General features: G+C 43.3%; 1 protein-coding gene across 7 annotated transcripts in view; it reads right to left on the reverse strand.

The window, feature by feature from the left end:
• Positions 1-1,493: 1,493 nt before the first annotated feature.
• ALKBH3 (alkB homolog 3, alpha-ketoglutarate dependent dioxygenase) overlaps positions 1,494-25,602 on the reverse strand; it is a 40,405-nt gene continuing 16,296 nt past the window's right edge. For 6 of the 7 annotated variants that reach the window (XM_065944351.1, XM_065944352.1, XM_065944349.1 and 3 more), the window contains 3 exons: positions 19,051-19,260; positions 2,584-2,682; positions 1,494-1,852 (listed from right to left, as the gene is read on the reverse strand). In XM_065944351.1, coding sequence (XP_065800423.1) covers positions 1,760-1,852; positions 2,584-2,682; positions 19,051-19,260 — 402 coding nt within the window. In that variant the 3' untranslated portion in view covers positions 1,494-1,759. Of the gene's footprint in view, positions 1,853-2,302; positions 2,417-2,583; positions 2,683-19,050; positions 19,261-25,602 lie in introns of all 7 variants that reach the window. The other variant, XM_065944354.1, reaches the window with a different exon arrangement.

Genomic DNA, 25,602 nt, shown 5'->3' on the forward strand with positions numbered 1-25,602 from the left:
AAACACAACCTCAGACTGCTGCTCTCAGATGAAGAAACCCAGGTGGTGGCCCAGGCAGTCAGGAATTTGTTTCCCTGACAGACACGGCCGTGATGAGGGAAGAGATCAAATCTGCAGCTGACGCAATGCACGGCCTGAATTGGGAGGGATGTGGTAACAAGACTTGGAGTCATCTCCTGGCTCTTTCACTTGTGGGAATGCAAGAGGAATGTCCCCGGGGTCACGCATCCAACTCAGAGCCAAACCTCCCTGGCCAGGTTGTGTGTGTCTGAACTGCAGGAAAGCTAGGAATTAAATAGGTTTTGTTTTATTGTTGTGGTAATTTGTATCTCTCTCACAGAAGGCTCACTGTGATGCTCAGATCTTATAAGGCATTTGGTATGTCTTAGACAAAGGAGCTACACACATGCAACGACATTTAAGAGAAAGAGACTCTGGTTCAAGAAGTCATAGAGCTTGACAGAGAACAGCACCTGGCCAGGCAAGGCATTCATCTGCCTTCTGGCCTTCTATCATGATCCTGGGGCTCATCAGCCTTACAGCATGGAATGGAAACAAGCCCAAAAAGCAAGAAGGCTGGGTAGATTTCCACCCCCCTGGGGCGCTAGGGAGACTCTAACTCCCTCACCCTACTTTCAGCCATGTTAATCCATCCTCTTTCTCTCTGGTTTCCTCTGTCTTGGTTTGGAACTGATCCGGCATGCTGCTCTGAAGTTGAGAGGTCAGGAAGACACGTGCTTTTATGATGCAACAAGGGGCAGCCGCTCTGTTTTGGGAACCTTGGTGACATCAGAGACGAACCCTTGAATCTTGGGAGCGTGTACAGAAAACAACACTGAGTCAGAAAAAAGCCTTAGTCACAGGGCCACTGAACTCTACAGGGACAGCACTGTTAAGGTAACTGAGTCTGTTCCCTGCAGGATGGCTCCCGCTCCTATCTGGCTTGGGTCTAAGTGACTCAAGTAATTCTCCAGGGGGAAACTAATCTATGCGGAACAGCTGCCACTAGCAGGGCATTTGCCGCTCTTCAGCTGAAATTTCTCATGACATCACTCAATTCCTCCTCCCTTTGAGGGGACAGTTTCCTCTTGTATTACAAGCAGTCCAGGGGGCAGCTTGGAGATACACTGGAGAATACCACCTCTGCTCTTCACTCAGAGGCCTGAAACCTGTCTGCATGTCTCCCAGGGAGATGGACAGGAAAGGAGACTTGGTTAAATAAAGCGCTCTCAGAGTATGCAGATTCCCATTACCACAGCACAGAAGCCAAGATGCTCAGGAGTCGAGGCAGACTTCAACAAAGCTCTGTTGGGTTGCAGCAGCTGTCTGCCTGTGGAAGGCTCCCGAGTCACTGATGTGTATTACTATCTCCACTTTGCTACAGGCACAAGGAACAAAGATGTGGATTTACCCTCCCCTGGAGGTAAAGTCCATTCATATTTCTTTAACCGAAACCGGAGAGGGCAGGCCGGGGAAACGGCTTATGGGCAAAATCATTGGTAAACACAGCCACAGCGGTTTTTAATTTGCCTAAAGAAAATATGTGATTTGAAAATGTGATTAGGGATTACTGTTCCCACAATAAACGTATTTTGAACACGAACTGCAGGCTGTCATTTAATAGGACTCCGAGCTGGGAAGCAAATCCCATCCTCATCTTCCAAACAGCCACGAGAGCAGCTGGACCAGCCTCCGGAAGTGTCTTCATGGAGGAAGGTTTGCTCAGTCTCAGCACGGCTCCTCTCTCCAGGATCTCTCATCACCAGTGCGCCCCTCGAGGGTCAGGATAAACTGTCCGAAAGGTCAAGTTTATTCTTGGTTCTCTGGAGTGGTACTCTTTGGGCACTCGATGCTAAATGGAAATATGAATAACTCTGACATAAACACACACTTTTAGTCCAAAGCCACTTAAAACTTCTTTATGAGGACACAGACATATTTCAGTTTTATCTCCCATCAGTGAGCAGTAATAGCTCTTCAAAGTCTTGTGGAGAAAGGCCTTCTTCTCTGAAGCAAACCCCACCCCCACCCTCACGGGGAGATAGTTTCCTTTTCTTCTAAGCGCTGCTCTTCCCTGTGGCCTCCTGCCGTTTTCCCAAAGCTCCTAAGACCACACACAAAGGGCTGGGAGCACAGAGAGGCCCCAGATGCGCCTCTCAGGCTGAGTGTTCCTCCATTGGCTTGCACACCTTAAAAATGGCCCGGCCGAGGCTGTGGAGCTGTGCAGCCCCATGTGAGAGCCACTGGCTGCCTGAAGCCCTCGCTTAATTGAAAATGCAGTTCTTCAGCACTCCAGACATACCTCAAGGGATCACGAGTCACGTGTCTAGTGGCGAGAGCACTGGGCTGCACAGACACAGAACACTTCCTTCATCACAGGAAGGTCCACTGGACAACGCTGCTCGAGAGGGCCATTCTGTCAGCAGTATTAAACTCCTCAGAAATGAGGTCGGTTTACTGACTCGTGCTCATTATAAAAACAACTTGCTTTTCACCACGTTTAATACAGAAATTAATCATCGTGAGCCAGTCGGGAAACTGCCTCCACACGACAGCGAGTCCGCGTAACTTGCACATTCTCACCTGCCAGTCCGCTTGCGTGGCCCCTTCCATGATTAACAGGGTCCCGTGATCCAAGGGTATCTTCACTCTGTCCACATACGTGTAGTCTCCATTGTCTTCCTAGAAAACAGCATTCATGGGATTGAATTTTTTTTTTTTGCTTGTGTGATCAAGATGCAACAGAACTCGACATTGGTCAGAGAAATGGCAACTTCAACTCAGCCAGATGGCAAGGCTTCGTTTACTGGCTCTGTCACTTGGCAGCTGGCTGGCCTTGGGCAGGTGATTTCACCTCTCTGTTCCTGAATTTACTCACTTGTAAAATGAAGATGATGGTATTACCTGGCTCACAGTGCTGCTGGGAACCTCAGCTGATCTGTGTGTGAATCACCTGGAGCCCAGCAAGTATTAGGTACAGTGTAATAGCTATTAGTATTCATATTATCAGCGTCCAAACTGCAGAAAAGTACATGCTGGCCCATGAAGGAATTCAAAGTCGCTTATACAATAATTCTTTACATCTGCCTTACTCTGTGCCCTGTGTTTTGACATAGTGTTAGGAGAACAGGCTTTCAAACCAGATGTGGTGTGATGAGCTTTGACCACCTTTCATAGTTTATGCTAATTCACTAATTAATATCTATGTTAAAACTGATCACAACTCTCCCTATAGCTACTTTGATATTTTGGAGACACATTCTCGTTTCTTTCCAGAACAATCACCAGCCAGACTTTCTCACAGAAGGGGACTCTGTCGTGACCAGAGCAGCACGGCTAAACTGCGCCTGGCTGTGCGCCTCTGAGGACAGAGGGCAACGCGTGAGCACCTAGAATGCAGACGCCCGTCTTTACACTGCCCCTTTCTTCCAGAGCTCAAAGTCGACTCGCGGGCAGTGTCATAACGATATGGCCCACAGGGTGTCCCTCCTCCACTGCTGACAAAGGGCACGTTAAACAACTTTCTTACAGCAAGAGAGAGCACGTGGAGAACTGGGACTGGGACAGACCCAAGTGTCCTGACTTCTTCACTCTGTTCTGAGCAGACCCACCCATTCATCTGCTTCACTTCCAGCGCAAGAGATTTACATTTAAATTACTGCAGGACTGATTTCACGGCAGTGCTATGTTTATGTTTATTATTGCAGGGGTGCTTCTGAGAATGTAACTGTTTACAATGCTTTCCCCCAGGAAAATCAAAACCAAAACAATAATGGACGTTTATAAACAGTCTAGATTCCAGGCCCCAACCCTTGGCAGTGACTTTGTCGAGCACTGTCATAACTTTCATAAGCAGAAGACACAAGCGATGTTTGAAATAACTTTCAGTCTCAGTGACTGATTTTGTGTCTGCCACCTTCTGCTTTCCAGTAGCAAGCACCAAAACATTTACCTCTGACCCCTCAGCCAACCACAGAGCACTGGGAAGGTGACCTTGTCTGCAAGTGGCCCAGCTCCATCTCAGAAAAGCAAAAGGGTGCTCTCTGAAAAAAGGATCGCAGATAGAGGAGATGTACATCCTACTGAAGAAAAGATATCAGAAGGCAGTGCACTGCTCATGAGATCAGAGGGTCCGAGGCTCCTTGATTGAGGCTGTAAAGTCAGTCACCAGATCAAGGTTCGACACAGCTACAGACAGAACTGCTGCTGCCCTCTGCATAACCCAGAAGTACAACGGGGCTTTAATCTATAAATCGAGCCCTGGGACAGAAGAGTGCGGCAGACAGGAAGGACACTTAACACAACAGGAAGACAAGGCTGAGATGATGATCTCTTAGAACACTAAAGTACTATTGAGATAATACTGTACACCAACTATACTTCAATTAAAAAAAACACCAAGACAGAGAAGCATGTCCTAGGAAGGAGGAGTTGTATATCCAACAGCCAGAGGCCAAGAAGTCAAGGCCCATCCTGCATACACAGGTCTGTGAGACCAGAGGGCAGGTGTAAGGAGTGATTTGGAGAAGTTAGGAGAGTTAAGAGCCAGCACTTTCTAATCCAGGGTTGCTCTGTCAGAGCCATTGTAATAAAATGCAAATCTGATCTCAGAATACCCCTCCCTTGCTTAAAACACATTAATGACATCCCAAAGGTTTCAGGATGGAGTTCAAATCCATTAGCCTGGCACCCAAGGCCCTTGATGACCTGCCTGCTTCCTTCTCTTTGGCTTCGTCTCCTACATCCCTTTCACGGGCACCCTGTGCTCCAAATAAATGGAACTCCTTAACAGTTTTCCAAACAAGAAAAAAAAAAGGTCATTATTGGGGAGGAGGAGGTGCTAAGGCCAGCAGAACAGAAGAGGTGAGCACTGTAACTCTATCCGGAAACATCAAGCAGGGAAAGAGGATTCCAAACCCAGGAGGGATCTATCAGCATGGATGGAATGTGATGCTCAGCAAGGCCACGTCTCCCTCTCCATTCCTAAAATCTGAGTTCTTCAAATGAGAGGAAGCCTCAGGGTGGTTTGAAACACACCGCATCCAGTATAACCCTTAGTTATACCAAAGAGCAAAAGAGGGCGAGCCTTTTCTTGGCAGGGAGCTACCTTGATCCGTCCCCGAAGGAGACGGTGATACCAGCACATCCACAGGAGAGGTGATGTCATTACTCTGCTGCTCGTCATTCATTCCTTCAGACACCCTTGGCTCAGCAAGTGCATTCCTTATTTCCTTCTCCAGGGGAACTTCCCAACCCAGGGATGGAACCCAGGCCTCCTGCACTACAGGAGGGTTCTTCACTGACTAAGCCACGAGGGAAGCCCCCATAATTCGCAGAAGGAGACAGACAGGAAAGAGGACAGGGGATTCTACCAAAGCAGCACAGATGCTTCCTTCTCCTGAGACCAGGGCAGCAGCAGACCACACAGCCAACCCTGCAACGCAACCAAGGTTCACAGAGACTTTTTCCACTGAAGAAGCAGACAAAAGGGCCAGAGGAGCTCACGTGGCTGAGCATAAGAGCTCAGTTGATAAATGGATAAGCGACAGTGGAAGCATGGGTCTGACTGTTTAGAGGAGCAAGCTCACGGCTCTTAAGCATGGTTGTTACCCAAACATGGCTCTGAAACCCTTCTGATTTACTCAGGTCTTTCTACAAAACAAAACAAAACAAAACACATCCCCTAAAAAGCCATGGCTTAGGATAAAATTTTCCATTCCTGATCCCGGTTCAAAGAAACTTGTAGGGCCAGAGTCAGTCTTCAGGGTGGGTTTTGCTACTGACATTCTTGGTTTCCCACACACTTGAAACCTCACAAGTAGATGGAAAAAGCAAAAAAAAAAAAAAAAAAATTTTTTTTACATTAATGTTAATCAACATTCTCATTCCCTCCTCAACCACAGTCAATTCATTTGAATGCTTAATTATACTTTTCAATGAATGCTGAGATTTTTCCAAAGTTTCACAACTCTTACCGAGATCTGAATCTATTCAGTTTCCCTTAGAAAAATGCTATTTAGTGGGGGGGTGGGGGTGGGGAAACTGGATATATTTACTGTCATATCATTACACACCACCCAAAAGATAAGAAATCTACACATTCTTCGTCCCCTTGGAAAGGGAAACTTCACGCTGTATGAGATGGATGTAGATCTTTCATGTAATTGTGCCTTTCTTGTCCTAAAATGGTGTCTTAGAAATTACAAACATCAGTGCTTAAAAATCGCCATTGGCATAGTTTTTCCCTACTATAAAAGTAACATGCGTTCCCTAGAGTAAATGACACACACCTATTCAATGTCTGCCTCTCTGATCTCTGATAAACTCCATGAGGGGAAGACGATGCTGTCTTTCCCTTTTGAAATATGCTCAATGCATATCACATGTATCAGTAACTACGTCCAGAACAACTGAAGAAAAGCACCAAGAAGATATAAAAACCACCTTTAATCCCATCATCCAGAATTCCTACAACACAATCACAGGGAATGCTCTATACATACAATTGTGCTCTCACGGTTAACACTGTCCTGTGAGCACTTCCTACACCTTAGATGTTCAGTATTTCTTTAAAATGGTTATATAATGTTCCTTAGCATGAACATATCCTTCCTCCTTTAAACTCATAAATTATTTTTTGACCACTTGGATATGTCAGGCACTGTGCTGAGGATACAGCAGTGAGGTATGCATGGTTAGAAATAGATTTTAATATACCAGTAATACTTTAAAAAAAAAAGAAAAAGCTACTGCAAGTAGATTTTGCGCAAAACATCTGAGTGTATTTCTAGGCTATATTCTTTTTTTTTGGCCATGCTGTGCGGCATATGGGTTCTTAGTTCCCAGACCAGGGATCGAACTCATGCCCCCTACATTGGGACTGCAGAATCTTAACCACTGCAAGTCCCTAGAATAAATCCTTTAAAATGGAAAAACTGGATCTAAGGGTATGAACTTAAAGGCAGTTTATCAAACTGCTTTAAGCAGATTGTGGCAATTTATAATTCCATCAGGAAAACTTGACAGTACCTACCTTCTGAGCACATCATCAATATGGAACATTCTCAATTAACAATGATGAAAAAAGTTTAGGGAGAAACTGCAGCTCATTCTCAAACATAAAGTTCTTTAATTACTTTAAATGGTGAACCAAGTTCACCGTTTTCTCACATGCTTATTTGCTGTTTGCATTTCTTCTATTGCAAACTCCTTCGTGTCTTTTGCCCATTTTCCTATGGGATGTTAACGTTTTTCTTATTGATCTGCAACCATATATAGTAAGATATTTCCCCTTTGTTATATTTTCTGTAAATATTTTTCTCAGTTGCTATTTGACTTTTAACTGTGTTTATGATGTTTAACACAGAATGGCTCAAAAATTTTTACAATCAACTCTGCTGATCTTTCTTTGATTCCCCTTCATGGTTTTTATGCTTAGAAAGTCTTTTTCCCATTTTCAGGAAACCTAAATATACAACTGCATTTCCTTTCAGTTAAAAAAAAAAATTCTGTATTTTTTAGATTTAACTCTTTAATCCACCTAGAGTTGGCTCCCCACTCCCCTGGGTCCAAGTGTTTTTTCCTAACAATTTCCAGGTACTTAAACCAAGTCATCCTGCTAGACTTTCTGGACACCATCAACCATGGTGTAAGCTGCTAAAATGCCAGGCATGTTAGGGACCGTATGTACCCAGTACTGCTAATTCTCACCACACCCCTGTAGGACGTGATAGTCTTCATTTTATTATAAGCAAAGGAAGCTGGAGGCAAAGTACATTTCTAAGGCAAAAGGCTGGCAGAAGACACGGAGGCAAGTATTTGAACTAAGACCTGCCTGGTTTTAAAGTCTGTATTTTTTTTCCCACCTTACTGTGCTCTCCAAAGTGCCTTCCTTCTCCTGAAATCCTGTGACACTTCCTGTCTGCGCTGCACGGCGCCCTGTCTGCTCCGTAAGGTCACAGTTGCCAGCAGGCGGCATGAACAGGCGACACGGGTCAGGTGCAGCGGCGGGGAGCGGGGACCACGGACGCCACACAGCTCGGGACTTGTGTGCACTCTGAGGCTCCCTCGTTATTCCCTGGGTGCTGCCTGACCTTCTGGATTTTCCAGGGAAACTGATAAATGGCATTTTTATGTGATCGCTCCTGAGTTATAAATATTGCCAACTAACCCAGTTTCTTTAAAAATATTGGGAGGTATATACACAAGTCTGAGGACCAGTTTCTGCTTAAGAGCTGCCCAGCCGAGCTGCTACTGGACCCATCACAACTCCTCCTCTTATGCTCACTTCCGGGCATCCCACGTAAGCTCCCAAGCAAGCCCAGATGTCATTTGCCCAGTTTCTGTGATGCCCTCTTGCCATTCCACGTGGTAGTGCCTGAGACAAAGCTCAGTACACACACGCTGCTTCAAGTATCGTATTCTTAATCTCAGTGATCCCAACACAATCAGAAAAGGCCATGGATGCGAAATATGCTTCCAAATTAATGATCTTAGCCAACAGTGAGACATCTGGTTTTCCAAGTCATCTCTGATCTCCTGGATGAGCTACTTACCTACAAATTCTTCCATCTTTTTATTAATAAGATGCTTATAATAACAAAACAAATCAACAGAAAGGTTAAAACAAAGTAGAAGCTTGCTGCCTGTTTCTCATTTCGAAAGCTCAGGAAGCACCTGACATGCAGCAACTATTATTGTTTTCTTCACTGAGAGGCTTCAAGGCTACAGGAGCCCTTGAAGGCTGGAGAGGACTTCAGTTAAGAAGAAGGCGGTGTGCATGTGTGCTCAGTCGCTTCAGTCACGTCCGACTCTTTGCAACCCTATGGACTGGGGCCCGCCAGGTTCCTCTGTCCATGGAATTCTCCAAGCAAGAACACTGGGGTGGGTTGCTATGCCCTCCTCCAGGGGGTCTTCCTGACCCATGGGTCGAACCTGTGCCTCTTACGTCTCCTGCATTGGCAGGCGGGTTCTTTACCACTAATGCCACCCAGGAAGCCCAATGAGAAGGTGGAGAGCTTGTCTAAGGAGTAAAGAGGCAAGTCAGCAGTATGGTGCAATCACACAGGGACGTCAAAGGAAGACATTAGAGTCGGCTGGGCATAGATTTTGTGAAGATTTGACGATCTGGCTGGAAGAGTTCACATTTTATACCCTGTGTTCCAGGAGGAGCAAGTAAAGACTTCTAAGCTAGAAAACAAACTGATGAAAGCAGTGAGCTCAGTCTTGGCTTTCTACTCCTCTTTTTCTATACTGCTCTGAACCGATAATGGGTAATTCCATAGCTTTACACACTATCTAGATTATTAGTTTCAATTCAGTTCAACAACTGATTGTCCATGCCATGTGGAGCAAGTGCCTTAACACAGTGCCTCCGCCGCCTCACCTGTGGGATGGAAATGACAGCAGCATCGACTTTATGAGATTCCTGGAGGCTGCATGTAACGCAGTGAGGACAAAGCCAGGCACAGACTCAGGACTATGCACTCGCTATTGATCACTACCCCTCTACTGTTGTTACTGTTGTTATCCTGGCAATTCCCAAATGATACCTCTAGCACAGGCCTGTCCTCCGAAGCCCTGACGCCATAGCCAATTTGGAAGTCTCAAGCATCTTGGACCTAGCATGTAAAAGAAGGATCTCTTGATTCCTCCACAATCCTCCCTAAACAAGAGAAAAATAAAATGCAACCCCCCTGCTCCTCTTCCATCTGAGTAAACAGCACCTCCATCTACCAACTGCTTGAGCCAGAAACCTGGTTCACCCTCAAAAATACACCTCAAATTCATCTGCTGTGTTCCTCCTCACTGCCACCATCCGAGTGCAAATCAGCAGTCTCCCAGTAAAAACACTGGAACAACCTTTTAGGCTCCTATTTTTTCCTCTCCCTGAATTATTCTTCACACAGCAGCCAGAGTGTTCTTTTTCAAATATAAACCAGAGCATGTCACAACCTCGTTTATTCCCATTCCGCTTGGAGTAAAATCTAAATTCAGAGCCCTAACTGCAAGTCGTAATTATGTCTCTCCATTGAATCGACTGTTCTCTAGCTCCCGTGACATCCAGGATGGCAGGGCCCATGTCTGCCACATTTACTGCTATTTACCCAGAGTTAAGCATAGTACCCGACACATAGTGGGTACTCAATTAATATTTGTGAGCAGGAGGAAAGAGAAGAAAGAACAAACAGAAAACGAGCTGTTCCTGAAAATATCTGGCATCTGGTTATCAGATAGAACTGAGGGAGAAGAGATTAGAATTACGGATATCAGAGTGGAAAATGGCATTTTAGTATTTTAGGCATGTGGTAAAGACAGCCTGAAATGAAGTCACTATTAGAAGGATGAGTTTTTCAGACCTTTCAAGAAAGAATTAAGAAGATTTGGAACTAAAACAATTGAAACAAGAGAATGGGGAAGAACTGAAAATAATTTATGATTAAATGTGACCAAGAGAACAGCGACACCATGAACATAATGGTACTTGTGAGCAGGTGGAATTGTGGAGTTTTCTGAGAGAATAACAGTAAGTCTACAATTTCAGGTGAGAAGTCATGTGCTGTTGTAAGTAAGAATGTCTCATGACAAAGTGATGACCAAGAGCAAAGTGATGACTAGAATGTGAGATAAAAGTCAAAGCTGGAATTGAGATTCACAAGTTGCTCCACGAAAGACGAAATGGTTGAAGCCATAACAACAAATGAAATCCCATTTATTTATGTATTCAATCAAAATACACATACACACACAGTGCTAAACCCTGGGGATGGAATGATAAAGGAGACAGAAATAGACCTTGCCTACATGGCGTTTACAATCTACTCCTACTTCATAATTTCCTTAAAAGTTATGTAGACAAAGATGACAGAATCAAAGACAATCCTGAATATCCATATTTAAAGGGGTTGGATGTAAAGGGAAAAAAAACCTCAAAGGAGGCAGAGAAGTAGCAGTGAGAAAAGTGTGAGAATAGCTAAGATAATACAGTATTTCAGAAGCCAACAGGAGCAAGAAAGGGCAGCTAACAGATGGCTGAGTTTCAGGGAGAGAGATGCTGGATGCTGGTGACCAACATTACAAGGAAGAGGACAATGACTGAGGAAAGGCCAGACTACCTGCTCTTCAGGACAATGGTACCACTACGTTAGCAGCATGGTGAGATGGAGCTAGAGAGCAGGCGTTCCAAAAGTGAGTTAAGTTGTAGGAAAGGGAACCTGCAGATGCAGACAACTGATCCCAGAATCTGTGCTGCAAAAACCAAGAAAAAACCAAGATGTTGGAGGGTCTGTAGAATCAAGTAAAGGGTTTTCTCAAGATGGTAACAGACAGAATAGGAATTTCCCTTGCTCTCTGGTCCAAGAATTAGATACATAATAGAGATGCTTGACAAGTATGGTGAAGGCTTTACCGCAGACTGAAATGATATTTGAAAACTAAATGCCAGCATGTGCTACAGCTTCTTAGACTGCTGCACCCAGCTGTCCCTTCGCTGGCCCTACTTCCTGACTTAGGGCTACGCCAAAATGTCTCCTCTCCTTTCAGTCATTTCTTTCCAGTTTGTGTTCCCAATCAAACTATGGTGTGGCCTTGCCCTTGAGAACCTGGCTGGCTTCTAGACAGCTTTATGGATCATCAAAGTTTGCAGCTGTATTTGGACTGTAAAGGTGTTTCTACAGCGCCAATGTAAGAACACAGCTGGACCTGTCATTCATAGTGGTAATATATTTTTTAATTTGACATAAACAAAATGTATTAGTTATGGAAATTATGGAAACAAAATAAAGCTAGGACCCCACAAAGTCATCTCCACAGTTAGTCTGCTGACTCAAACCAAACACTTTCAGAGATGGCATCTTCAACATGGTCTGAAACATATTACTTTAAAAAAAGCAGCAGCTGGTTTTGAAATAAGATCTGATAAAGTAGGAAACTAGATGGGACAGCATAGACTTTTTTTTTTTTAGGCCTCGCCAGGCAGCATGCAGGATCTTAGCTCCCTGACTAGGGAACCCGTGCCCGCTGCAGTGGGAACACAAGAGGCTTAACCACTGGACTAGCAGGGAAACCTCTGGGAAAGCGTAGATTTAAAGTGACTTGAGGTTATCAGTTCAAAACAGTTTTGAACTCACTTGCCACACACAAATACTCGGGCTTTTATCAAACTCTCTTCCTGAATTTTGACGTGGATTTGGCATGGAAGGTTCTAGTGAGGTGAGTGAGAACAGTAAGCATGAGGGCCCGGCACGTGTAGTCGGTCAGTCCAGACCAGGCACATCCTGTGACCTTAAACGGCAAATGCAGTTTACATTGCAACACCTACCACCAGTGTTAGCTGTTGATATATTATTGGGAGTAGGAGGGTTGAAAAGTTACTGAATTAAGCAAAAATAAGGTTGGCTTTACACTTACCGTTATAATCACTCTAACTATACTAAATGTGCATTTAAAACCAGAAGATTTAATGCAATGAAGATGCCATTCTTGGTGATATAATATTTCCAAGAAATGCAACTTAAAGGAATTGCTATTTTGAAAGAGCTTCTACTCAAGACTGCAGCACCAGAAATAAACACTCTCCTTCCTTGAAGAGCATATAGGACAAATTCCGTGAAGCCTGACATCCAGCTGACCTCAGTCACCAGGAAAAGTGCAGGGTTCTCCAGTCATCCATTATATCAGAACACTCATTCCCAAACCATCCCGGGACATAACCTGATCAAACAAAATCCCCCACACCCACCTCTGGCCCTGCCACTGTGTCCGCTGGAATTCTCATTCAGGGATGAGCAAACACACCCAGATCCTCAACCTCATGTGCTTTGAAGGTTCCCTCTACGTCCTGTCCTAATCAAAACCTAGCTCTCTCCAGAAGACTCCAAATTCTGGGAAACTCTCTCTCTTGTGGAAGGTGATCATGTCTGTCACATCGATAGAGTGAGGGGATACTCCTCAGTAACACTTTCAGGCCATTATTCCCAGGCATGTCTTAAAAATGCTTGCTCCTTTGAGCTCATGTCATTGAAGCTGTCCTCCTTCTCTGCCTTGGTCCCAGGAGGTATAACAATCTCTTAATTGGTCTCCTGGCTCCCACTCTTGCTCTTGTCTAGTCTAAGCTCCACGCAGTAGCAACTGACCTTGTAAAATTTCAATCAGATCGTGTCACTCTTCCGCCTAACACATTTCAATGGCTTCCTGATGTACTTAAAACCCACTCCTTCTGAGGATCCTGAGTCCTTGTGTGATTTGGCCCCGCCCACCCCTTCCATCTCATCACCTACTCCTCTCTGCACTTGCTCACTCTGCTCCTCTGTTGGGCCTCCTTCTCCTTCCTCAAACTCACTAAGCTCTTTTCTGCCTCAGCTAAGCAGTCATCTACCAGGAAAATGTGGCTTGTGAAAGAAAATTAGCAGAAGGCTCAGGAATAGTTTTTTAGAGCATGGCAAAGTGGAGGGGAAAAAAAACTACCATTAAGACAAGGTTTTAAAAAAAGTTTGCAAGCAGACCTCACACCTAGTCAGGACACACACAAATTTGACAAATCACTTTGGAAAACACTGTTCTCCCAAGATTAAAAGTGCTATCAGTGGCAATACAAAACTGGGAGGCTCTCTACAAAAATTAGTTATTCCCAGTGGCAGTTAGGAAACAGATTCTGGCCTGAGACAGCCCCCAAGGAAGCAAATGACGATCCCAACTCCCCAAAGAGCTCGTGTGTGTAGAGAACTCAGGTTCTACCAGGACTACTTATCTTTATCCACTTAAACATGCACCAATTTATCTACCCACTCATTCACTCACTCACACTGTCCAAAACACTGCATGACCCTAAAGGCAGGAGCTAAGAAACTCAATCACCATTCCTGATCCACAGGCCACTTGACCCTCCCCAAGTCTCCCCTGCACCCCCTCAACGAATGCCATTCACAGGCCAAGGCAACCCTGGAGGTTAGCCTCACTGTTGTTCACTTTCTTTTTCAATTTCCACATCTGAAAAGTCACTGTAGCATCCACCATTTACAACAGCTTAAAAATTCATTGATTACTGCAACAACTTTCGTAGTGCCTTTCATGGGAAAACTTTCCTATTACTTCCATGAAGTTGCTACCAATTATCATCCCCATTTACAAAAGTGGAATGAGTATAAATGAAGCAGATAAGTGCTTTTTACAGGCATCATAACAGAAACAGGAAAGAAAACCTGATATTTTAAATTTCATTAGGGACTGTATTAAAAAGATGATGGTTATCAACAGTTCCTTTTGAGTAGTTCTTGTAATTTCTCAGGACAGATGCAGTAATCAGAAGACAACTAAGAAGTATGGATGCCTGGAAGAGCAGTAGCGGGTGTGGCGGCTGAGGCAGCGGTCCGGTCGCCACTCCATGAAACACTGCACAGTCTAGTTTACCCAATTTTCAAATTTAAGCTAGTCAGCTTATATTATTTTGGATTCCAATATCCTCAATTCCTCTAAAACCCTGGGAAAAATATTGATATTTATGATCAAAGTGATCTTTTCATATTCCATTCTTCCCAGTAGTGTGTAAACAGGGAGGTACTAAGAACTCGAATGTATTGGGAACTCTCAACCTCTCCCATTACAAGTGGTTTTACAAACATCTCTTTTGGCATTATGAACAGAGTTCTCATTCTTCAGAAGGTGCTAGAGAAAGGAATGGTTGGAGAAATTTCCCAACTTGCCTCAACTCAATCATCTTGAAGTAGATAGAAGCCCCTCACATTTTCAGGATTCAGCTGATAAAGGATAGTGCTTATGCATGGGTAATTTTCTAGAAAACAAGGCTTTTGGCATCTAAACCTCCAGTGCATCACAAACTTCCTATTATCTAATACTCACCCCCTCCCCAACTCAGCCATCACTGTTTCTATGGTAACCGACAGAGAAATAGCAGCCTGCCAAATGGCTTTTGTACTTCCTTTTCCAGCTTGTTTTTCAGTATAGAATTAAAGCTATACTGGGAAAAGAACCAGACTAATCTTTATAACAGGGACACGACACAGTCTGAAAAGTACAACTGGGTTTGGGACACAAGCATAGAAAAGCTTTAATGAGCCCACCTTGGGAGAATAAAAGAGGTTCTTGGTTTCTTTAAAAAAAACATCTACAGAGATATAGTTGGTAAGCTTTGTCTTAAGACAGTATATTCTGATGTTGGCCAGAAGATAGATACAATGCCGTTCACTCAGGTTTAACTGAAATAACAAAAGAAGGGATGAGTGAATGAAGGAAAGGCTACTATGTCTCCAAGTAGCTTATTATCCTTAAAGGAAGTGGTAATTAACTATAAAATCAAAGCAAATAAGCAGAAGTTGACAGACTTGGACAGGGAGATGAGGATCAAGGATTGGCATCTTGGAGGAGTGAATGTTTAATCCTAGGGATGATGCATGCGCGAAGCCGGCTGAGCCAACTGCATGAATCAGAGGGACAGTGGTGCTGAGGGAAACAAAGATCTCCTTGCCATCTCAGCACAGCGAGAAACTGTTAGGGATGCAGTGTGTGCGACTGGGGCAGCCTTCAGATCAGCAGCTACAGAGAACTACTTAAGGTGCCAGACTGCAAAACAAACAGCTGCTGCAGCAGGGGTGGAGGAGTTTGAATGTTAAAAAAAAAAGGCTCATTCTTTTTGAAAGTGGCCCCAAACTGTCTCAAATCTACATACTTAATCAAACACAGGAAATCTCATGATCCCTCTCTGTCAGCTTTAGATGAGAAACTTTGACTCAAGTCAAACAGGTATTACCTTCTTCTCCTCAGACTGGTTAAAACTAACTGGATTTTGAAAAAGATGCCCTCCCACAATCTCTAGCACACTCCAAATGTCTTGTTGACAGACATGAAAATTACAGTCTTTAGTGGCATAGTGGGACAGGTTCCTAGGAGTTACAGTAAGTCAGACTCCTACAAATTCTACACAGAGGACTAACCTGAATTACATTTTTTATTTTATGCTTTTACCTTGAGTTATATGAATCATGAGTCATGTTCTCAAAGCTATCACCATAGTTAAGGAAGAAAAGTAGACAGATCTGCAATAACCATTTTCCTTTCAATTCTTTGGAAAAGGGATTATTATTCTAAGATAAAGATGATGTACTCTAAGATACATTCCCAAGGATGTTAACTCAGACAAAGGCTTCTGTACTTCAAGTTTAGCTAGATTTGTGGAGCCCAAGATTTTTTAAATCTGTTAAAGAAACTTGAAGAAATTTTTCCAAAAGTTTAAACCTGGGTTTTGTTTATCCAAGAATGGAGTTTACAGGTTCTTGGGGCTGGGAAGTAATTTTAAAACTGTATTCACTAACTCATGATTATAATTTCAAATATATTAACCTTCAATTTCCCCATCTTAAACAGAAGTCAGAATTGAAGAATATACAACTGCATCAAATTCAATCACAGTTAAGACTATGCCAGAAGCAAAACTTATTAATCAGTAACCTGATATACTGACACATTTGTATTTCTTCCCATTTCTGTTTCCTTAGCCAACTCTGTTTCAAGATCTTAGACAAATTTTCTTACTTATCAGATAGGTTTTTTTCATCAAATCAGCTACTACAGTTATAGTGCAAATTCCCCTGCTATTGGCAGACAATTAAAGGGACTTAACCACATTTTCAGTGTTTCATGGCCTGTGCTTTCACTCTTGTTCATCAAAATAAACTCTAAGAAGCCTTGAGAAGAATGTGGTCAGTGTCCCTCTTAAGAGATTTTGTTCCAATTGGTTGCCCTCAGACACAATGCTATGTGGCAGTTACATTTTCTATCCACCCATTAACCTATAACATAACTGAATTGTATTTCCAAGAAATAATTCTTGATCGCCATGAATATGTTCTCATATGAGAATATGAAGACCTTCAGCTGCCTAGAGGGGAAAAAATAGAGGTATTCTGGGTACCAGAACACTGTTAATTCTTCAGTTCAGTTCAGTCGCTCAGTCGTGTCTGACTCTTTGCAACCCCATGGATTGCAGCACGCCAGGCTTCCCTGTCCATCATCAACTCCCAGAACTTGCTCAAACTCATGTCCATTGAGTCAGTGATGCCATCCAACCATCTCATTCTCTGTCGTCCCCTTCTCCTCCCGTCTTCAATCTTTCCTAGCATCAGGGTCTTTTCAAATGATTCAGCTCTTTGCATCAGGTGGCCAAAGTATTGGAGTTTCAGCTTCAACATCAGTCCTTTCAATGACTAATGCTTAACAGTTGGAAATTGCTTGTACAGTAAAACTAATTATCCTACAAAGCATGCTTTGGGAATTCTTAACCTTAAAATCTGGAAATAGGCCAAAAAATGTTTTTTAAAAAGGGTGATGGTGGTGGTGGCAAATGTACCTGTAGAGAAAAGCGGTAACTGAATACTTAAAACACTTGGCAACAAGGAAAGTAACTGCAATGAACCAGAGACTCAGCTTACACCAAAGATTATCCTGGATCCACCAGAGTTTGCTGTCCGCTCAGAAAGCTGGAAGGATAACCCTGGAAGGGAGACAGAGCACTAACAGGGGCCAGATCATCAGCTCCAGGAGGGGAAGGATGACTTCATCTCACTTACTCATGGCTATAATCCCAGCTCCCAAGACCAGGCTTGGCAAAAAGGTGGTGTTTCGCATGTCCGGCTTGAGGGTCTGAACTTTAAAAGAAGACACATGGTGTTTCTTTGCCATCCACACAACAGAAGACTTATGAAGGGGAGGATGAACTCCTCACATGTGCAAACGTAGGATTTAACCAAGTGGAAGTCTGCATATAAAAACTAACTGTACCTGAATGGAACATGGCAAAGGTTGGGGAGCCTGCTTCTTAGGCGGGTCTCCCTGGTACACTGAGACAGTGAAGGCTAGTCAGAGTGCTCAGGGAGCAAGTTCACTCAGGAAGTCACTGGCAACTGACCACACCCCACCCCGCCAACACAGACCAAAGCTTCTGTGTAAACAAGAGCAAATACAGCCCTGTCAACAGAAGATATGCCAAGGAAAGGTGCTTAATGGAGTAAGTGCAAAACAACACAATATGCTTCAAAATACCATGTTTGGAAACCCAAATACATGTCTGGAAAACAGCCCAAGAAGTATATCTGATGAAGAACAGACACAAGCACTGACTGCCTGATAATTATGTGGTCTGGATTAGGTCATACTCAAAACACAGCCCTGTAGGCTGTCCACACTGACTGCGTCTGGTTTAATGTTATAAGTTAAACGATTGGGAGCCTTGGTTTAAAAAATACACCCACATGCAAATCCTGGAAATAAGATAATTTGGTAGAGGTTTGCTCTTTTCTTAGAGTTCCTACTATCTTTCTATCTACCTTAGTCCTAAAGTTCTACACTTGTTGATTTAAAACACACACACACATACACACACACACACACAGAGCCCTCATACTCCTCCAGTGTCTTATAATATATAGGTAAGAGCTGGGCTGGACAACTGAAGTTATTCTACAGTTTAGTCACTGCTTGTCTGGTCATCTGGCTGGAACTTCCTCTCTGAAGGAGTACCATCCATCTGGACTTCAGGAACCGCCTAAGACGGAATGGGGATGCCTGTGCTACTTCTTTTCAAAGACAGGCAGCACTGCCGTGAAGGACACTTGCGTAAAGGCTCCTGAAGAAGGGCATCTTCCCTGAGCCTCCTTCCTTTCCCTTCTCGCCCCTCCTCACTCGAGTCGTCCCTTTGTGAGCCCTCCTTCCTAGCTTTTATCGTAATTCCAGTTACTTGAGTAATGAGTAATGTCTGTCTACCCCCATTTCCATGAGGACGGGGACCGTGTCTGTCCTTTCCACCAATGGAAATAAGCCTTTGACACCTGGCACACGGCGGGCAATTTCTGTTGCAGAAATGAACAAATGGCTTCTGTGGAAGTCAGAAGTTATCCACAGGATATAAGCCATCAGTTGAAAAGATTTCGTCAACCAGACACACACCCCAATCCCCTAAATCTGAAAGTAGGAGCCCAGTTTTTTTTTCCACAGATTATTATATGGCAGGAGGAACATAAAATAAACAAACAGACTACTCACTGGTGGGGGCTTCCTTCTCATCTCAAACACACGTGTGGCCCCAAAACTGAGAGAAGCAATGATGGGGCACCGCCCCAGTGAAGGTTCGTCGTCGCTGTGCCAGTCCACGCTGTCCTTCTCACTCCGGTAAAGATTGCAGAGCAAGGAGTTGAAGGTGTGGCCAGTGTTCTCTTCAACTTGGCTCTTCAGCGTGAGCAGCACAGGATGCCACTGCAATCCACAGGTCAAGAGAAGGGGCAGAGACAGCTCACATGAGAACAAGGTGGCGGTCACAGAGAAAACAGGAAGTGCAAAGTCAGTCATGCTATAAACAGGGGCTTGGAATAAGCAGACCATCTGAAACGTAATAAACATAATGCCAGAAGAGAAGGTGCATTCTCGCCCGTTATGTCTATTCTGAATCAAGCCGGCTTCTGCAATTTTATTAAGGTGCTAAATTTGGTGTAGCCATGTCATGAAGACCAGACCTACCCTCCCATCTCATCCTCTCCATGTTAAATATATGACCCTCCCAAGAAGTAACTCTCAGTACACTCTGGCCTCAGTAAGGCATGGACGTGGCATGTGGAACAGGAAGCTTGCTTTGTCACCACGGCTGATGGGCCGTCAGGAGTTGGCAGATAAAGACTGAAGTCTGAGGGTGAAGCAGCTCTTCTTCGGGGTGGCCCTCTGTTCCATTTCTGTGCTGTGCTTAGTCACTCAGCCGTGTCTGACTCTTTGCGACCCCAGGGACTGTAGCCCGCCAGGCTCCTCTGCCCATGGGGATTTCTCCAGGCAAGAATACTGGAGTGGGTTGCCATGCCCTCTTCCAGGGGATCTTCCAGACCCAGGGATCGAACCCAGGTCTCCCGCATTGCAGGTGGATTCTTTACTGTCTGACCCACCAGGATGCAATTCCCATTTTATCGCAAAGGGCAAAATTGCTCTTTGAAAAGGATATTTAATATTTCCAGAGTGGCAAACTTCCTAAGACCAGAGGGGAAAAACATTCTACAGAATGGAGTCATGAAATGTCTGTGAACTACAAAAGATTTAAACAGTCCACAGCCCTGCCTCCTGAGCACCGAGTTCACATTCGTAGTTTTTATTCAGAACTCACCATCTCGCCATACGTGCTTTAGGAAACTTAGGTTGTACTAGGGAGCTACAATCAGCGTAGCTCTTATGGTTCTGGTTAGAATTCTGTATGTTCTGCCTCCCAAGAAACCTCAAGAGCTTTACAGAAGCTTCCTGTAGGACAGGGTTTCTCACTCCACTACCAAAGATGATGGAGGAGGGAACTCCCTGGTGGTCCAGAGGTTAGGACTCAGCACGTTCACAACTGAGGGCCTGGGTTCAACCCTTGGTTGGGGAACTGAGATGCTGCAAGCTATTCAGCACAGCCAAAAAAAATTACTGAGGACCCCAAAGAACTTCTATGATAGCTACCATATTAAAAATTAAAACTAAAAATTTTTTAATTTTTGGTTAATTCATTTAAAAAATAACAACTCCATTATATGCTAAACCAAGTAGTAGCTTTTTTCCAATACAAAAAAATTAGTGAGAAGAGTGGCACTGTTTTGCAAATCTCTTCAATGTCTGATTTAACAGAAGAGAGTTGCTTCTAATATCTGCTTCTGTATTCAATCTGTTTAAAATGTTTTTGTTGACACATACAAAGAAAACTGCCTTCACACAGAGATGTAGTTGGAAAAAGGAAGAAAAAGCCTTTTCAAATAACTGATATTCTTTGCTATTACACCAAAACTCAACTGTACTGATTTCTTAAAGGTTAGAGCCAATGTGGAATCTGAAACTACATCAACACACTTTTTATATTATTACATCTAAATCCATTGGTCCAACTTGCACTTTGAATGAATCTTTAATCTTGCATGATTCTGTAACATCAAGCACTGGTCATTTGGAAAATACTGGTTCACTGAGTTATGCAGACCCTCTTACTACTGACATGTTTCATCATATACCATAAAAAAATCACCTCCATTAATATTGCCACTAATCTCTTCAGAAAAAGCTAAGTAATGGGAAGAGGTCAGGCTCAAGGTGAAGGATATGGGTTTTTCCAGAATTTCTAACATTTCGTTGAAACCTCAACTTTTATCAGTATCACACTTTTATTAAATCCTGTCCATTGTTTTCCTAGAAGTGACACTTCATTCACTTATGAGAAAATGTCTGCTGAGTTCTCAAATCTAAATAGTGTGTGTGCCAGTGGCTCTTCCAAGTAAAATGGTCCAGGATGAAAGTAGCTAGTTCAGCTTATACCTTAAACAGTCACACACAACCATCATAAATCATTTGTAGCAGGAATGCCTTATACACACTTTCCATTTCATGAAACAATTTTAAAAGATCAAGATTTAATACAACTAATAATGCTTATCGTTTCATCAAAGGACACCCTTGAATGAAACCATCATTTTTTTTTTTTACTGGAAGTGCATGTGGTAAAGAAAACAATGCTTACAAGTACAGTTCGGTGGCGATGCCCTGATTCATACTAAGGCGTCAACAATTTTAGTCACCACTGTTTTTGTCTAGTGCAAACTCAACACAGTGAAAAATGTCACCTAGTCTTAGTAATCTCATAAAAATAATTTTGACCCTGTGGATTCCCAGAAAGAGTTTCGTGGACTTCCTCCAGGGATCCACAGATTCTACTATAAGGACTGCCACTCGGGTTTCCCTGGTGGCTCAGTGGTCAAGAATCTGCCTGCCAATGGAGGGGATGTGGGTTCGACCCCTGGTCCGGGACGATCCCACAAGCTGCAGAACAGCTAAGCCCATGTGCCACAAGCTACTGAGCCTGTGCGCTAAAGCCCAGAAGCTGCAACTACTGAGCCCAACTGCCACAACTACTGAAGCCCATGCACCCTAGAACCGAGCTCTGCAACGAGAAGCCGCCACAATGAGAAGCCTGTGCACCGCAACTAGAGACAGGCCCCCACTCTCTCTGCAACTAGAAAGCCTGCGCAGCAACACAGACCCAGCACAACCAAAAATAAATAAAATTTTAAAATTATTAAAAAAAAAAAAAAGAACTGCCACTTTAGAGAACCCCTTCAGAGTCCATGTTCTATGTCTGGAAGTGAAGAAATGTATGCTCAGCAAAGGAAAGCATAATATCATTCTTAGGCATATCCCATGACTATTACGAGGTAAAACTTCCAGGGAGCATATGTGGGAATCAGCTTCACTGTCTCGTGGAAATCGTGTTAAAAGCTGGCCTTCCTTGTTACGGATGTGGCATTACATTCTTAGCAGAGGATTTTGTTTATGTTACTGAAGTGACACTGGTTTATAACATCGTATTTCCACCATGCACATGCGTGTGTGCTCAGTCACTCAGTCGTGTCCGACTCTTTGTGACCCCATGGACTGTAGCCCACCAGGCTTCTCTGTCCATGGGATTCTCCATGCAAGGACACTGGAGCGGGTTGCCATTTCCTTCTCCAACTACACAGCATGTTCACTTCCACCAAAAACTCAGTTTCCCTCCGTCACCACACAGTAGACCTCCTTCCTCTGTTGTGCCCTCCATCCTGTCCCTTCCCCCTTGGTGACCACTACTGTGCTCCTCGTACCTACATGTTTGGTTTGTTCATTTATATTATTGATTTTTTATATTCCACACATTAATAAAATCATACAAAATCTGTCCCTCTCCACCTGACTTATTTAACATAATATCCTCAAAGTCCATCCATGGTCTCACAAAAGGTAAGATTTCATCTTTTTTTAAATGGCTGAGTAGTAGTCCATTTATAAATATAAGAGAGTTGGACCATGAAGAAGGTTGAGCACCAAACAATTGATGCTTTCAAATTGTGGTGCTGGAGAAGACTCTGGAAAGTCCCCTGGACTGCAAGGAGATCAAACTAGTCCATCCTAAAGGAAATCATCCCTGAATATTCATTGAAAGGACTGATGCTAAAGCTGAAGCTCCAATATTTTGGCCACCTGATTTGAAGACCCAACCCATTGGAAAAGACCCTGATGCTGGGAAAGAATGAAGGCAAAAGGACAAGAGGGCGGTAGGGGATGAGGTGGTTAGATAGCATCACCAACTCAATGGATATGAACTTGAGCAAACTCTTGGAGGTAGTGGAGGGTAGGGAAGCCTGGTGTGCTGCAGTCCATGGGGTTGCAAAGAGTTGGACAAAATTTAGTGACTAAACAACAACATATATACAGATACACACACACACACATCACATCTTCTTTATCCATTCATATGTTGATGGGTACTTAGGTTGCTGCCATATCTTGGCTATTGTGAATAACGCTGTGATGAACACAGGGGTGCACATGTATTTTCAAATTAGTGTTTTCATATTCTTTGGATAAATGACCAGAAGTGGAATAGCTGGATCATATGATATTTTAATTTTGTGAGATACTTCCATAATGGCTGCACCAGTTAAATTCCCATTAACAGGGAATGGCAACTCTCTTTTCTCCATATCCTCACCAGCACTTGTTATTTCTTACCTTTTAGATAACAGCTGTTCTAGCAGATATGAGGTGATGATATCTTACTATGGTTTTGATTTGCACTTCCCTAATTAGTGACGCTGAGCATCTTATCACGTGCCTATTGTTCATTTGTCCTGGAGAAGGAAATGGCAACCCACTCTAGTATTCTTGCCTGGAGAATCCCATGGACAGAGAAGTCTGGCAGGCTACAGTCTACGGGGTCACAAGAGTCAGACACAACTTAGCGACTAAACCACCAACACCACCACCATTGTCCATCTGTATGTCTTCTTTGGAAAAATATCTATTCAGCTCCTCTAAGGCAGATGATTTTAAAAAATAAACTGCAATAACAACAAACAAAACTTAGTCATTAAATGTTATTAAATGTTATTTAAATGTCATTAAATGTTATTAAACTAACCTACATTCAAGAGTGAAATTCCATAATAATGTTATCAAGCTGTATTTCCTATTTATTTTATGGCTTTAAGCTATCTTTAACCTGTATGTGGGTCAAGGAGTAACAGTTAGAACCTTACATGGAACAACTGCCCGGTTTGAAATTTCGAAAGGAGTACGACAAGGTTGTATGTTGTCACTGTCTATTTAACTTACATGCAGAGTACATCATGTGAAATGCCAGGCTAGATGAAGCTCAAGCCGGAATCAAGATTGCTGGGAGAAATATTAACAACCTCAGATATGTAGATGATATCTCTCTAATGGCAGAAGGTAAAGAGGAACTAAAGAGACTCTTGATGAAAGTGAAAGAGGGGAGTGAAAAAGCTGGCTTAAAACTCAACATTCAAAAAACTAAGATCATGGCATCTGGTCCCATCACTTCATGGCAAATAGAAGAAAAAGTGGAAGCAGTGACAAATTTTCTCTTCTTGGACTCCAAAATCACTAGATGGTAACTGCAGCCATGAAACTGGAAGACACTTGCTTCTTGGAAGGAAGGCTATGACAAACCTAGACAGCAAACCTAACTTTGCTGACAAAGGTCCATACAGTCAAAGCTGTGGTTTTTCCAGTAGTCACATATGGATGTGAAAGTTGGACCATAAAGAAGACTGAATGCCGAAGAATTGATGCTTTCAAATTGTGGTGCTGGAGAAGATTCTTGAAAGTCCCTTGGACTGCAAGGAGATCAAACCAGTCAATTCTAAGGGAAATCAAATCTGAATACTCATTGGAAGGACAGATGCTGAAGCAGAAGCTACATTATTTTGGCCACCTGATGTGAACAGCTGACTCACTGGAAAAGACCCTGATACGGGGGAAGTCATTAGAAGTCATTAAGCATAGGTAAGGATATTTAGTTCTTTCTCAAGGGCTATAGATAACAGTTTAGTCCCTAAGTCATATCTGACTCTTTTTGTGACCTCATGAACTGTAGCCCACCAAGCTCCTCTGTCCATGGGATTCTTCAGGCAAGAATACAACAGTGGATTGCCATTTCCCTCTCCAGGGCATCTTCCTAACCCAGGGACTGAACCTGTGTATCTTAAGTCTCCTGCATTGGCAGGCCATTCTTTACCACTAGGACTACCTGGGAAGCTTGATACTGGGAAAGACAGAAGGCAAAAGGAGAAGAGGGCAGCAGAAGATGAGATGGTTGGACAGCATCACTGATTCAGTGGACATGAACTTGGGTGAACCATGGGAGGTGGTGAGGGACAGGGAGGCCTAGCATGCTGCAGTCTGTGCGGTCGCAAAGAATCGGCCACGACTGAACAACAACAAGAAGAAGCTTATCTTCGTGGGGATAAAGATCAGATGCTAGAATCATACACTTAACTTCAAGAAACACAAAAACGTAAAGGAGGATGATAGCTTTTCGGCAATGTAACTGAGAAACTAATTAGCACTTCCTTGACTTGCTTAGGGACTGAGCTAACACCAAGTTTGCATTATGTTTCTAAGTGAATATATTTTTTTTATTGGTTATTTTTGGTGGTGAAGTAAGTAGAAAAGGAGAAAACAAGGAATAATGAACTAGGGGATTAATTTAGACTTTCCAACCAATACTCTATATACAGATCCCGCAGAACTGAAAGTCTAAAT

Source organism: Muntiacus reevesi, chromosome 9 (assembly GCF_963930625.1).
Source record: "Muntiacus reevesi chromosome 9, mMunRee1.1, whole genome shotgun sequence".
NCBI classification, from domain to species: domain Eukaryota; kingdom Metazoa; phylum Chordata; class Mammalia; order Artiodactyla; family Cervidae; genus Muntiacus; species Muntiacus reevesi.